At 44.0% G+C, this 11,625-nt stretch overlaps 1 protein-coding gene across 1 annotated transcript; it reads right to left on the bottom strand.

Annotated features, from left to right (window-relative positions):
- LOC117893459 lies at positions 1-1,590 on the bottom strand. The gene has a single exon (XM_034800078.1). It carries the CDS (start codon positions 1,588-1,590, stop codon positions 1-3), a length of 1,590 nt encoding a protein of 529 aa, XP_034655969.1.
- Positions 1,591-11,625: the final 10,035 nt, after the last annotated feature.

Here is an 11,625-nt window from a genome sequence, read left to right as displayed (position 1 = left end):
TTATTTAATCCCAACAACACCAAAGGTTTCATTATTATTCGTGTCATCATATTCGTCTTCTTTCTCCTCTATCCATGCATACTTCACTTTCCTTTTTCTCGTATATTTACCATCGATTGGAAAATCGTGACTATTGTGTTTGCGGCAAACACACATTTTCTTGGCCAGTGCGTCTTCCACACAATGGGACTCGTTGCGGTAGGAGTTGAGTCGACTGAGCCCCTCCAAATCAATATCTATATACGTCCCAGTGTCGTCACTGTGGATAACAGATCGAAATTCCCCATTATTTGGCGCTGTGGTGAACTGCAATTGAAATGTCTCCATGCCGTCAAGAGGCCCAATTTCGACTCCAACCTCATCGAAGTGCAGCTGTCGCTTGGCGTTGACCACTTTACCTAGATAAAGCCGTTGGCAATCAGTATCCAGACCCAGCTGAGCCAAATACTTGTTCATTCGATAAACTACAATTCCGGCCAATTTCTTGGTGATGCCAGAGGTTGAAACGGGAACAAATGTATCGCAGGCGCACCAATGATAGGGAATGTTGGCATCGCCGCAGTTTCTGTTCTTGGGAACAACCTCAAAAATTGATCGGCAGCCAAAACACTTGGCCGAACCAACAAATGTAAGTCCTGGTCGAATCGTTTCTAATACCGATCTGATGCCCAGATGCAGGTCATAGCTGGAGGTAAGGCGATTCCGGTTGAGCTGCAGGGCGCGTGCCACTTGTGGATGGCGACGACGGTACCAGGGTGGCAGATAGATGTGCAGCATGGGCAGCCGCTCCTCGAGGAAGCCTGAGGGATGTTGCGCCAGCTCGCCATATCTTGATCCGTGGTCACTGAACAGCACCACAATGGCCTTGTCGAATAAGCCATAGTCCCTGAACTGTTCCATGTAGTGGGCGAAGCTCTCATCCAGCAGCTTGCCCCCTCGGGGATGATCGTGTGTGCAACTGCTCGTCCAGAAGAGACCGAACAGTGGCTTCGGTGTCTCCTTCACAAAGCGTTCGATCAGCTGCTTGGCATATTCAAGGATGTAGCTGAAGCCTGTCCGGCGACCCAGGCAATATTTTTGGCTAAACCATTCCGTGGTTTTGAGCACATTTTCGATTACCACCATAAATGGACGAAGATAAAAGTCCACCGGCTTCTTTGTAAAGCCTGACTTTAAATAGTTGAATGTCGATATGGTAGGGAGATCCTCTGCATAGGCAGTCAGGTAGCCGGCACTGCGAAAGTGATCCCACAAATAGGTGACAAAGTCAAAGCAGCCAGGAATCTTCAAGTTGCATTTCTTGGACCACTCGCTTGGGCTGCGACCCGTCAGCACGGCCAGCAGATTGGGCAGAGTGTTGTCGCCCACCTTGTTGTAGCCCTCCATCTCATACCAGCCCTGCTGACGGATGAAGCTTGAGGTGAGTGGCATGGTGCGAGGGAAGTTCATTCGGGACATGCTGTCGATGCCAAAGAGCAAGACACTGGGATAGTTAGCGCCGTTCCAGGCATCGCTCGTCTCGTTGCGGTTCTCCGGGTGCTGTGCAAAGGCAAATGCATCGGCATGCACCACTTGCGAGAGATTCTTCATATCATTGCACTGCACCACAATGCCAAGAAAGTGGCGAGGGACAATAACGTCCGCGCGGAAGTGTCTGGGAGGGTAGGTCCTGCGACAGCGAAGGTCTGGGTAAAGTTATTCCACTTCTGTAGCACTACTCACATGCAATAAGAATCGTTCTTTCCCGCAACCGTCTCCCGATAGACACAATATAAATCGCTAATGTTTGAATAGAGTTTCTCTCTGACCTCTTGGTTCAGGTGCAATATGTAGTGTCTGCTTTTGCGGTTGTAAGAAATGCTGAAAAGATCAGGCTCCTTTGTGCATTCCATCAATGGAACCTGGTACATCGAATCCACGAATTCTGTGGTGAATGGATCGACAAAGGGTATCTTGCACTTTGGACTAAAAACGAAGAACTTTTCAGGTTTCAGGTTATCACTTGCAGGTGTGTTCTCCTTCCGTTCGATGCTTGTTTTGGGTTGAACTAAGAGCGTTGTTGGTTGCTCATATGTTGTCTTCGATTCATGGATTTGTGGTGTTTCGGGCTTGGGCTCTCTTTTTTTATTAACAAATATAAAGATGAGCAGCAAGCTGATGACACAAATCACGACTATGCGGTTGATATTGTAGCGAATCATTATTTGAGTTTGTATTCGAGTTTAAGTATGAATTTTATATATTTATTTAAGCATTTGCAGGATCAACCGTAGCACACTTTTGCTGAGAAATTTTTTAGAGTAAAAGTTCGATCTTCTCGCGCAATCTGAGTATGTGATAAACTGCATTTGAAATGTCTCCCTGCTGTCACAAGGCCCAAGGCCAAAGCTGGTGGTAAGGCGATTTCACTTAAGCTAAGGAGTGCGTGCCACTTGTGGATAACGCAAATGGTACCAGGGTGGCATATATGTATGTACATACATAGATATAAAGCATGAGCAGGCGCTCCTCGAGAAGGCCTGAATTATGTTCCCGTGGATTTGTTTGGTTTATTGCTTAAGCCTGACATTTTGATTGACAAATATGAAGATTAGCAGCAAGCTGAAGGCACAAATCACGAATCATTATAACGTATCGTTATTTGAGTTTGTTTATAAATTGTATATTGTTGATTGTCATATGAGGAGTTCACTAATTTTATTTCCTTTTATTGTTTGGGGGATTTTCTTTTACTCTGGTTTCATCTCTTTCCCTAGTCTGGCTTTAATTCTCATTAAGCTTCATTATTTATTCATTTAATGTTGAGATTCCCTGCCATTCACTCCCTTAATCATTCATTTAATTACGATTTCTTCCACCACAACTTCATCTTGGATTCATCAATTAATATAATTTAATTTTCCTTTTCAGTTCTTTCCTTTCCGGAAACATTGGCTTTTATCACCTTGGTGTACCTTTCCACTCGTCTGCTCTTTGCATTAACTGAAAATCTCCATCAAAACGAGTGATTTCGGAGGCAATTAAAAGGTCATGAAACCGTAGACAAAGTGCGGCAAACGCAACAGCATTTCGCTTGCTAATCCCAGCTATTTGAGCTCTGATTGAATACGGCAATGAAAGGAACAAGTGCCGGGTAAATCTAGGGAAAATGACGATTCCAGTAGCGATGATGATGACAATGATGATGCCCTTCGTCGGATAATGTTGATGCTTGATGGCGAAGGCATAACAATAAACATGAGGAGGAAAGAGTGTAAAAACAAGCGTTTGCCTCAACTATCCACCATCCACACTCACATACAGAGAGAGAGAGAGAGAAAGTATTTTATGGCCAACACTAAAGTCCAAGGCATCAAACTGAAACTTTGTCACTGAGAGGGGATACAGAGCAATTACAAAAACAAGAAGCATACCAAATGGGAATGGCAATGGGAATGGAAATGGGCAATCGAGACACAGCAATCCACAACTGGGGACATCATCTTCATGTGGCCCCAGCAGGCTATTAAAACTTCTGCGTAGCTCATACATTCATATAACACTTTTGATGCCAATCAAAGTCTCAGCCAAAATTCAACCAAAATAAAAGCAAAAATCCAAATGAATCTTTGCCAGCAAAAACACGCAGCAGCCAAAACTTTTACCTTTTGTTTGCGAAAAAATATATTTATTTATATATAGGAGAATACAATAAAAAGAAAAAGAGAAACAAAACTACAAGAGTCAAGGCAAAGTCGGAAAGTCAAACAAAAGCTCATTGAAAATGGTGGGAAAAAAGGAAAGCCAAAAAACAATAAGAGAACGAAACAGAAACAGAAAAAGAAACTGAAACAGAAAAAGAATCAAGTGTGATAGAAAGTAAAAGAAAAGCAATAAAGGCGAGGAAACGGCGCAAAGCGAAAAGAAATTGTCACAAATACAAATAGGAAATTGACGCGGGAAAACAATGAGTGGGAAAATATGACAAGGAGAGGGAAAACTTTTCCCAGTCGCAAAAAGAAAGAAATTCAAGTGAAACGCAGCCTAAGGGGGCCGCCATCCATCCGTTTGGGGGGCGTGACGTGGTACATCATGTTTACCCATTTTCCATCTGTTTTCTTGGGGGTTTCCTTTGCTCGTGTAACGAATTTAATCTTTTACGCTAACGCTTTCTGGGTGGCACACAAAGCAAGAGAGAGGGAGGAGAGCTGGAGCTGGAGCTGGAGCAGGGGATTGGGTGCGTGGAGAATCTGTTGGGCTAGAGCCCCATTGTTGGTGCTTATTTATAGACCTCAAATGGGTGCCCCAGGATGTGGCATTTGTTTGTAATGACATGTATGGATGGTAGGGGCAGGGATGGGGCTGGGTTGCATGGTGGAGGATGCCTAAGTAAACAAAAGAGTTATGCAGGATGTGGAAACCCGAGAGATGTATGTGTGAGGTGGGTCACCATCAAAGACCTGATAAAAGCGGCTTAAAAAAGCTTTTAACGCATCCAAATAAAAGAAAACCAAGCCACAGAGCAGGGCAGAGCAGAGCAGAGCAGAGAGGGGCACTGAAAAGGCTTAATAGGTGGGAGACGAAACGGATGATAAAAGGGGCAGAGATAATATGATAGGGTGTGGGGGGTAAGTGGAGGGTAAGTGGAGAAGTTAAACATATAATTAATGAAAGCAGATAGGGTTAGGCTTCGCAGCTTAATTCGAAGTAAATTTGTGTAACATTAACACACAACCCAAAAGAGAGAAGATCCCAGCGTAAGTGTTTCCTGCAAACTGTTTACTTTTTTTTAACTTTTAAAATTTAATGGTTGACCTTTTATCGACTTGTTTGTACGCAAATACTAGAGAACAAATAAAACACCCACAAAAGCATTTTAATTGTTCCCCCCCGAAATATAATCTCCAGATTATTTTCTGTTTCTTGTTTGTTTGCTTTCTCCAATTCCATTTAATATTTTTATTGCGTTAATACATCAGAGTCTGGTCTGGTGTAGGATTATTGTTTGGTTTTCGGACAAATTCCCGCCCGCAGGTGCTCTCAAGTCCAATTAAATTCCCGAATTCCCTAGAAATTGTCTTCCAGTTGCCACTCAAATATTGTCACAATTTTTGTTAGCCGCAAACCTTTCCCCCTTTTTGGTGTCTCAATTGAAAGTCGAGCTCTTGGCACAAGTGCTGCTTCACCTTGACCTTGAGTGGCATGGCATTTGGAGTGCTACTTTTATTGTACGCTCGACATTCTTTGACTCTTCTTTCCTCCCACTGGGGGGGAGGGTGAGGGAATAATGCGAGACAACATTTCAAGTGGCCAGAGGGAACAAAAACAGACCCAAACGAAGAGAAAGAGAGAGAGAGAGAGAGACATTACAAGTGTATGTCATCAGTGGGCAAACATTGGGCACGGACATGCCTCACACGACACCAAAGAGGAGGAATCTAGAAAGACACAAAAAAATATCTAACTATAGACTGGGACTGTATTCGGACTGTGAGGATACCCCCTACTCTTTAGAAAACACTTTCAAAATGATTGTTACAAGAATAATCCCCAGGATCGATTTGTTCCCTTTAATTCCACACGAATGACACGTACCGAACCCGCACCCTTGCAGCCCTTCGATTATTGGGTGTAAATATAAAGTGAGAAAATGCCAGCAAAGATATTAATAATAATGGCGCAGAGCGAAGGTGTCGCACAAGTAAGCAAAATCGCAAGGCGAACAGAATGCATATTGATAAATTCCGGCACAAAGAATCCAGAGGAAGTTGAAGCGTCGAACACAATGCATTCGAAATGTGAATGCGAATGGCAATCCGGTTGGGGGGTTCATTCTCAGGCTCAGGCTCAGCTCAGCCCCCCCATATGCGTCTGCACAGAAGCATAAAGCACAAAATCTATAGAACTGAGACTCTGACTACCAGCTCCGACCTGAGTTTGACTCTGACTTCAACAGATTCTGACGGCTGGCTGCCTGGATGCGGATCTCTTTCTGAACGCGTTTGCTTGCATATTGATTGAATGCAACTGTCATACACGCCAATGCCATAAACAAGCTGCAGCTGGAGCAGGAGCAGGAGCTGCAGTAGGTGCAGCAGCGGCTGGAGCTGGAGCTGGAGCTGGAGGAAAGTGAAGGCTGCCTGCCGTTGGGCGCCGGATAGACATCCGCCAGCCCACCCCCCGCCCGCTCTCGAGAGTGCAATGCAAAATTTTGATGCAAAAATGCCAAGATGAGTCGTGTCGCCTCGCATCGAGGTTAAGCCGGGAAAAATTTCTGCATTTTATACACTGCCATGAGGCTTGGGAGAACGTTCAGGCAGATGTGTATGTGGACTATATGGAAATTTTACTTACCAGCAGCAAGTCTTGAAATAGATCAAGTCAGTGGGAAACTTCTTCAAGCGATTTCCCAACGCTAGAAAGATAAAGATACGAAAATAAAGAAAATTAGAGTTCATGTAAATTTGTAAACTTCTTTCAAAGAGTATTTCCCTTTCGGTTTTATGCCAGCAATCAATCGTTTTCTTTTCCGTTTTTTTGTCGCCCATCAGCTATGCGCTCCATTCCTCTCAATGGTGGATGGCAGCAGCCCGACATTGCTTTATGCTTTGGTTCTGCACATACCAACGCTGCAGATATGCTGCATATAAACTCGTACGCTCTCGCATTCGTATTCGTATTCGTATTCGTACGGTACCCGCTCTCAATATTGTGTACCTACAGTTATCTGGCATGCGAACATGTCTATCCGTCTGGGCTGGTGTTGTTGTTGCCCGGGACTGTGAAATATGGCATAGGCAAAATGCTTAGCGTAGCGTAGTTTGTCCGACAAGAAGGCAAAACGCGAACGGTACTTTGAGCGGTGCTGATAAGACTCCGCCTGTCGCTGTGTAGAAACATCTGCCTGTGTGTGTGTGTGTGTGTGTGCATATTATTAATTTATGCATGTATGTGTGTCAAACAATGCAGCTGCAGATGAACCATCCACATGGGGAAGAGATTGGCAGGGGGGAGGGTGATTGGGGAGCCAAACTCAAAGTTCAAACGATTTTTGCAAATTATTTGCAAACAGTTGAACTTTCGACGTTGATTTTTGCATGGCAAAACTGTTATTGTTGTTTGTCTGGTAATTGCTATGCCAAAAGGGGGAATACAGAGGGGAGTGTACATATGTACATAGTATGTATGGATTGAGGTTGCACTTGGCAATATGTCAGCAGCTTATCGCTTCATTATGCTGACTTGACAAGGCGCCCATAGTCCTCTGGCTTAATGAGAACCCAGCAGAGAATGGGTCTCGTCTCCTCCCTCTCTCTGTCACTCGTGCATAAATGAATACCTAACCTGCCGCCCAGACTCATTCTCCATTCCCTGTAAACCCCGCCTTTGCTCTTATATTTTTGATTTCCTTGCAGAATTGAGTGCGAAAGGCGACAGAAAATCCTTATGCTCTTTGTAGTAGGGCTTTTCCATAAAGCGCAGACAGACCGACAGGAGGAGCAGTGTCTGAGTAGTTTGTAATATTAATTTTTGATAAAAGAGAGACGCTAAAGCAGAGGAGCAGCAGCAGGAGCGGCAGCAGGAGCCCGCCCTAGAGCGTGAGTTGTCTGCAATCTGATGAAAGTGCTGCTGCTGGTGCTCCTGCTCCTGCTGCTGCTGCTTTTGGCTACGACAAATGGTGGCAAAGGATTTGACAAGGATTGACAAATGGAAAAAGCAAAAGCAGGTGGAATGGAAACATCATCACTTGGGCCCCAAGCGGACTTATGGAGCAACAGCTGCAATCATCTTGCAGAGCCACTTACAGGATAAACATGGACTACATCAAAGGAGAGCGCCTTACACAAGAGATTCTTCTTCGCTTAATTATCTCAATGCAAAAGCGTGTCACACAAGCATAATTCAAGGGCTTAGCTTGCTCATAAAGGGGAAAGACATTTCTCTTTATTAAAATAAATCTCTTCTTTCCAGCGAAAAACAACTCCATTTATATTAAAATTCCACCATAAACAGATATGCATAATCCCGCCAATTGATCAATTGAGCAGCTTTCCCCTAACAGTAGGTCTTTGACTCCATCATCGACCCGAAATCAAACTTTACAGACGTTTCCCTCACGCACCCGTGGCTCCTTTTTTTCTGTTCAGCTTTTCCTATTCAATTAATTTTTATTAAAAACCTTTTCTCCCTTTTTTTCCCTCTCCTTTCTATGCGTCTTTGCACCTATCCGCCCAGAGTGGAAATCAATAGCAGACTTTGTTAACTGAAGCGTGTAATAAAACTTTTCTCTTTTCCTGACCAACAGCAACAACAACAACACGCATAAAAGAATGGGCAAAAAAAAGCGTAGCAAAAATTGGCATTTAAATTATTTTTTTCAACTTTATTTCAGCTTTTTCTTCTTGCTTTTTTCTAATAAAGTTCATTAGAAGCCGGGGCCAGGCACGACGACGCTTTGTTTTAATTATGCAAAAGGCAGGAGACAGATCCGAGGCAGAGAGCGGCTGGAGAGGCAGTTTTAAGTTTTCCAAAATTAAATTAATTACGCGGCCAAGCAATTAAGAAAACTGTCCCCTGCACTGCCCTGCACAGTGAGAGAAAGGAAGGACTAGCGAGAGGGAGAGCACAAAAGAGATACGACAGATAGATAAGTTTGGAACACGAAGATAATAGTTTTGGGAGCTGAAAGGATGAAAGGACTTCAGGGTCCAGGGTCCAGGCATGGGCATGGGCATGGGTTAATGAGCCCTCTGCCGAGAGGCGCCAAGTGCTGCATTCATTAGGCGAAAAGTTGACAATTTCCAAGGAATTAGAAGAAATGAAGTGAAGCGACTGAGAACGATCGGACAGCTAATGGATGATGGACGTGAAACCGTTTAGCTTCCAAAAATAATGATAATAATAAGGGAAAGTATCAGAAAAAATATAAAAATGATTAGAAATATCCAGAAAATGCAAACAAAAATGATTACATTCAAATTCTAAATGAAATTCCCTATGTAAAGAGTAATAATCTCCGCTAGTAGTCCCCGTAGGATTCAAAACCAATCACATCCAGGCAAACAATTCAGATTCATCCTGAAATTACTTGGATAATCCATTAAAGTCCCCTGTAATCCCTGTTACCTGAGCAACCCTCAGAGCGTGCTCAGGCTCCCCTTCACGTGCCGACTCTTTGCCTGATTTTTAATTCATCAACAAGTTGAGGACGAAGGACGCAGGACGGAGGAGGAGGCTCGCATGCCCTCGGCTTTTGGGCTCGCAACAATCCGATACATCTTCGTCACAAAGGCGCCTTCCATAAAGGAGCGCGAAAGGAGGACATCCAGGAGGGCGACGCATCGAAGGATACGCCCACATAGGGTAGCGCTCTCCAGCCCACCCCCCACGGCAAATGAACAGAGCAAGACAAAGCTGCGGCCCCCAGACAAAAGCCAACTACAAAAGACGAGGGGATCCGAACAGATCCAAGGGGCTGCCCAGAAGGGAGGACGATAGTGGATTCGAGTCGAGTCGAGTCGAGTCGAGGACTGTGCAACAATTCGACGAAGGACATGTCAATTTTCATTACAAACAAAAAGCAAAAAGGCTCGCGTAATGCCCCAACAGGCCCCTGCCACTGCCACTGCCACTGCCGCTGCCGCTGCCGTTGTTTTATCTCCCACATTTTCCTTCACATCTGTGTCGGGGCAAAAAGTTACACTCCATGATTAAGGTGGCTTTAAAAAGGTTGTCCCCACCCCACCCCCGCAGCGCAACCAACCAAAGTGGTCCATAAGTCATTCTCCGCAAATCAGAAAATCTCCCAGCCGCCGGCTGTGTTCGGCCCGAGATGTGACGTAGGTACATAGTTTCCTTCACGCCTCACTGCCGACAGATGCCTACGCCGATGCCCCGATATTTGCATACTATTTTCGGTGTGCCCTCGGGTTGAGTGCGCCAGATTAGTGATTAATTAGAGGGGGGGCTTGTAAATAAATTAACTAACTGGGAGCGATCGGAAGTGTATTCGAATATGTTAGTTAAATATTTATTTAAATCCTCAAATCTCCACAATTGGCACACATTGTGTCGTGTTCGCAGCAGTTTTCTTTAAGGCAAAAACTAACCAAAATTAACTTCAGAAAATTAGTCAGCAGAAAAGAACAGAAAAAGTCAGAGGGTTCAAATGTAAACCCTATCTCAATTTGAGCAACCAAATCCAGGCTGGCTGACATGGACACGCCCCCTACTCAACAAGCCACCTACGCACCCGCCCCGCCCCCACTGTTTAGCAAACTTTAAAAAATACCCAAACTTTTGCAGCTACTCAAAGTCAACAACTGCAGGGAATGACCCTGTCGACAGATGGAGGGTTGATCCCCACACACACACGATACACACACCATACACACTCCACACCCATGTCACATGGATTGTCAACAAAATGCAACAAATTGGCAAAAAACTTTTCGTATGACCAGCAAAATTAAAACCCCAAGCAAATACTAGGGACAGGCCCCGAAACCCCAGACCCTGCAGACAACCACACCAGCGGGGAGTAGGGCAGGGCAAGGCAGCAGCAGAGCACACAAAAAAGTGACCAACTGCCGAAAGCAACAAATTCTCGCAGAACAACAGCCAAAATACTCGCAGAGCAGAGGAGCAGAGGAGGAGCAGCAGCAGCAGCAGCAGCAGCAACAGCAAGAAATATTCAAGCGCTTTGGATTTTATGCCATTTTATGCAATTGAATAAGCAAAAACAATGCAGGCAACAAAAAGCAGCCCGGCCCGGCCCGGCCCTTGCCTTGCCTTGGACTAACCTGGTAAACAAATTCTATACCATTTTTTGTTGTTTATCTAATGGCAAGGTAAAATGCAAACTAGTGCGAGGCCCCAGGGTTTTGGTACTGCACTCCTGCTTCTGCCCCATTTTGTTGGTACAGTGAAGATTGAGTGAATAGAGTTATATTTCACTTTTTAGATATTCCCATGGTTCTTTGTTCATATTTTTTGTAATAAAAGTAAACCTCCACATGGCAGTGTAACTTACACTTATTTATTTATGATTATGCTACCATAATTCACTTCACTTTCTATTAAATCTCTGCACAAAGCTAGGCAATGCCCTCCCTCATAACTATTCCAGTTATTGCATTTATTAAAGGTGCCACTGCCGCAGTTATATCTATATGAAAAGAGGACGCAGATTTGTTTATTGATTGGGGGAACGAGAATAGTTTTCCAACCATCGACAGGTATGGATTGAGCTTAACCCAACACAAAACAACTGCACTGACAGGGCCTTAAAGCATGGCATGGAAATTGTTTATATGATCGATACGATACGAGGGCACATCCATTTGCGTTGCACAATTGCCCAGCAACACAGAACTGAATGGGCAGGGCAGGCAGCGTGTTCTGCACTCGAAAAATATGGGGAAAACGAAACTAAATGCCAAACACATGCTGCACAAATCAAATCAATTGGCAGTAACAAAACGAAAATAGCAGAAATATATTTATAGATTTATTTCAAATATTTTTCCATGATATGAAAAATGATATAATTCAATGGAGATTTTTAAAATTTATTTTAGCTTGTATTTTTGGACAAACGCAATAATCTTTGATACATTTTTCGTATCTAATCATTCGAATAATTTG

Source organism: Drosophila subobscura, chromosome J, assembly GCF_008121235.1.
Source record: "Drosophila subobscura isolate 14011-0131.10 chromosome J, UCBerk_Dsub_1.0, whole genome shotgun sequence".
NCBI lineage: Eukaryota > Metazoa > Arthropoda > Insecta > Diptera > Drosophilidae > Drosophila > Drosophila subobscura.
Note: the sequence above shows the minus strand (reverse complement) of the source record. Positions and strands in the feature narration are given on the sequence as shown.

Excerpts from the sequence above, each read along its gene's own strand:
- LOC117893459 (XM_034800078.1), bottom strand. The coding sequence starts at position 1,590 with ATGAAGAATCTCTCGCAAGTGGTGCATGCCGATGCATTTGCCTTTGCA.